The following is a 4209-nucleotide window of genomic DNA, read 5'->3' as shown; positions in this document are numbered from 1 at the left end:
AATTTAATGATCTTTTACTACCTATTTCAACAACTAACATGCTACCATTTACCACTTACAAAGTCATAATCACTTAACATTTTTGAAAGAAAGAAAACAAAAGTGAGTCAGATTATCACAGCACCAATTAGGAACACCACCAATTTAACGATGCTTCACACAATGCATATAATGGGCATTAATTTGCGTTTTTCTTAAACGAAATTCTTTAATCTATAAACTTGTCAGTAAGGGATAATTAACAAATTTAACTACAAATGAACATTTTCCTATCACTAAAAAAAAATTAACTGTTCTCAAACAAGAAATCCATACTTGTGAAATTCATCTAATCAAATTGTGAATCATTTCAAAGCATGAGAAAAATTTAGGACTTGATATTTAAACATTATGACCCATAATACATTATATACTAAAATAGAACAAATAAGTAAATGATTGGATAGAATATACTTCATCCATTTTATTCTACCACAATACTATCATATATATCAAGGCTACATTCATTAATTTCTTTTAAAGGGCCTGACCATGAAACCGTGCTTCATTTGGATAATAAGTTAATAACAGAATCACTAGGGGAAATGGGATGGCCTTCCGCCACTTGGATATGGTAATTATAGACGATGGAGGCTGCCACCATTTTCATCTGGATCATGGCCATTTCCTTGCCTACACAAGTCCTTGGTCCAGCATGAAATGCTGGGAACTTGAAGGATGGTTCGTGTTTAATACTTCCTTGCTCCGATATCCACCTCTCAGGCTTGAACTCCAAGCAGTCATCACCCCATATGGACTCCATCCTTCCCATTGAGTAGAAGGAAAGAACCAGTTTGGTATTTGCATCGATTCGTAGACCACTTGGAAGAATGTCGGCCTTGGCTGGAGCTTTGTGCTCTAAAGCCACGGATGGATATAACCGGAGAGTTTCACACAAAGCACCATGGAGGTAAATGAGTTTATGGGATTCTTGGACATTGATGAAATGGCTCAGGTGTTGACCTTGCATGGTGTCCAATTTAGTTGCAATCTCTTCCCGAATCTTGTCCTCGACCTGAGGATTTCTGGCGATGAGCAAGAAAAGCCAAGACAGAGCTGTACTCATGGAGTCTCTACCTGCAAAAATCAAATTTAGCATGATATCTTTCATGAACAGCTTCGCATCTTGCCTAGTATTTATCCTCTTGTAAGCCTCCATGAAAGCTGTTAGTCCATCAAATCCTGTTTCCTCCGTGGTTTTGTTCCTTTTTTCCTGCTTCAGCGATATACAAGGGCAGATGAATTGCTCAAAAGCATCAGCTGCTTTGCTTAGCTTCTTCTCGTGGCCTATTCCAAGCCATTTCTGGAGCTTCCAGCAGCTTTCAGGCAATAAGTGCCTGTGTAAAAGGGCTTCTGCGGTGTCACTAAATGCCTTTTCACATGGGATGTATGGTAAATCCATGTATAAGCTGCCCGGATCATGGTCGAGTAACACTTTTGATATATTATCAAAAGTGAACCTCTGGAAAATTTCTTGCAAATCAAGCAGGGATCCTGTTTTTGCACAGGTTTCTAAAATTGGGAGGAGCCCTTCTTCAAGCTTGTCCCGGACGGCTGTCTCCAAAAGTGTCTGGAAATTGAGATGGCGTATAACTGACAAAGTTATTTTCCTGTGAGCTTCCCATAACTCAGAATCAGCATTGAAAATCCCATCTCCCAGAACATCGAATATTTTTCTGAAATCAGGACCCTTTGGGTAGTTTGAGAAGTTTTTGGTGAGAATGTAATGGACATTGGCCGGGTCACAGGTGATGACCATGTCCATGTTGGCAAACCACGGGCCTTTGTACTGGAATGTGCCACCACTTTCTTTGAGAACTTCTGTTCCATAATCATGTAGCCTGTAAGAGTTTTGAAGAAGTGCTGGCAGCTTGCCGACAACTGGCCAGGTTGTGGGCAGCGAGCTTCTTTTCCATCTCTGAGTGAGATTGTAGTAGTAATAAAGAATAACAGAACACAATAATAGCATTGGAAGAGTTTCAAGATATGATTGAATAATGATAGCCATTTAGAGCAGATCTGTCCCTAGGGTTTTTCAGGCCTATGTTACCACAATGTCAAGCCCTTTCTTTTATAGGAAAATTCAGCGGTCTTTAGGGTAAAATTCCTTTAACTTGTATCTCTCCTCTAAAATAATTGTTCAATAACACTTATTTAACGTGACAGTCTTCATTGACCAGCTTTGATGGAGTTTCTACTCACATCGAGTCTCCTCTCCCTCCTCCTTAGAATAGGCTAGTTTAACTTATAGGAATTCTATCGTATTGACAAAAAAAATAACACTTATTCAACTGTAAATTTGACTTGAGGACATGATAGTCAAAAGGAACCGTAGAATCTCTTACTTTTGATAACCCTATCATGCATTCCTTTTTTATTATTATTAAAACAAAGATAAGATTATTAAGATATTTAAGAGATTTGATATTAAAACGTGAGTATCCCAACAAGGTGCTTTTCCTATTTTTAGTGAATGAGCAACTGACACTATTAGAATGTTGAATAGAAAAGTGGGAGGGAAGATGACAAATGATTTTTACGAAGTTGATTACGGATTATGTTCTTTAAATATTTTAATTTTAAATGAATCTTTCATATATTGACAATGGATATAATTATCATACTTGAATGCATCATATGTAAAATTTGAGATTTCAAATTCAAATTAAAATAAATTGTCAATTATTCAAACTTGACAGTGTATATATTGTTAGTATATAAAAAAAATTTAATTTTTTCATTTTTTTTATTAACAAATGTGCGAGATTAGAGATTTGGTAATAAAACATGAGAACCTAAACAGTTTTTTTTTTCTTTTAAATGAATGAAGAAGTGATAGAATATTACAGTATGGAGTAGGAGAATAGGATAGAAGATTCTTAGTATTTTTACTAAACAGTGGGGGCAGAGCCTCATTGATGGCAGTGGAGGCATCTCCCCCATGAACAGTCCCTCCCCTCTATGTTTCTTTGCACAAATGTTACAAATTTTTAAGTATTGTGGTGGTTTAAATATTTGTGCCTCAGTAACATATATCAAACATATAGAAACTAGAATAAGTTTGTAGCGATTATTCTTGACAATTTTACCTAGTACCGAAATATCACACCAGCCTCCCTGAATTCGACTGCTTTGGTTACAAAAGAAGCCCATGTCAGAACAATTGAAGTATAGAATTGACAACAATTTAATGTCAGCACATTTTGTTCCACATTTATTTCTTATGGGCCCCAAAAGAAATTAATGTAAAATTTTTACATTGAATAAAATGGCTATACAAGAAAGGAGAAAAGTTGGGTTGACTTCATGGATTTGGAAAAAAAAATTTATCACAGAGCCAATTTATGATTGTTAATTACACATGACATGGTCATTTTCTCGGTATGAGAACATGAAAGATTTGGTGAAGGAACCCAATGAAGAGGCCTTATTCTGCACAGAGAAGAGGCAAGCAGAGTCAATTTTTAAGACCAGCAGTTGAAGTATTCCAAAGAGACGAAGCACAGCAGTTGAAAAACAAGGATGGCTTCATCAGCTTATAGAGGAAATTCATGTCAGCTGACAAGGTCCAGGGTTGCTATAACTGTTGGAATAGCAGTCCTTATATGTACTACAATATTTCTGCACTCCGTTTGAACTAGCTGTTTTTTGGGGTATTTTTGAAAAATTTTGCTGTAATAGAGTTTTTAGATTATATTTTAGGATATTTTTGAAAAATATTTTGAAATATTTAAGAATAGAAAAGTTTTTAGAATATATTTTGAAATATTTTTTAAAATTTTAAAAAAATTTAAACTAATTTTTAGATTACCTTTTAAAGTACTTTTTTAAAATTTTTATTGTATTTGAAAAATACTCCCATCCTAATCTAATTCAATAGGCTCTATACACAAAATATTTATCAGAATGCATGTTGAGAATTCTGAGACTCTTGCCCTTGTAATCTACAATAATGTCATGTGAGAAATAGCTCCGATCCTATTTTCAAGATATACATGACTAATACTTCAGTTGTTGCTCAATAAAAGCATAGACAAAGTAATCTAACGAAATAAAGCTACTTTCACGATTCAATTTTTGATGATAGAAACATGACTTTCTTTTGCACACGCAGTCTACTCTAATTTCATATAAGGTTTTCTTTGAAACAATGTTCATGTTAAAAACTCA

The 4209-nt window shown here is 34.9% G+C and overlaps 1 protein-coding gene across 1 annotated transcript; it reads right to left on the bottom strand.

Moving 5' to 3' along the window:
- Positions 1-357: 357 nt before the first annotated feature.
- LOC113690052 (alkane hydroxylase MAH1-like) lies at positions 358-2068 on the bottom strand. The gene has a single exon (XM_027207870.2). The coding sequence runs from the start codon at positions 2045-2047 to the stop codon at positions 545-547; it is 1503 nt and encodes a 500-aa protein (XP_027063671.1). The 5' UTR covers positions 2048-2068; the 3' UTR covers positions 358-544.
- Positions 2069-4209: the final 2141 nt, after the last annotated feature.

This window comes from Coffea arabica, chromosome 5c (assembly GCF_036785885.1).
Source record: "Coffea arabica cultivar ET-39 chromosome 5c, Coffea Arabica ET-39 HiFi, whole genome shotgun sequence".
Lineage (NCBI taxonomy): Eukaryota > Viridiplantae > Streptophyta > Magnoliopsida > Gentianales > Rubiaceae > Coffea > Coffea arabica.
This window is presented reverse-complemented; position numbering and strand designations above follow the sequence as displayed.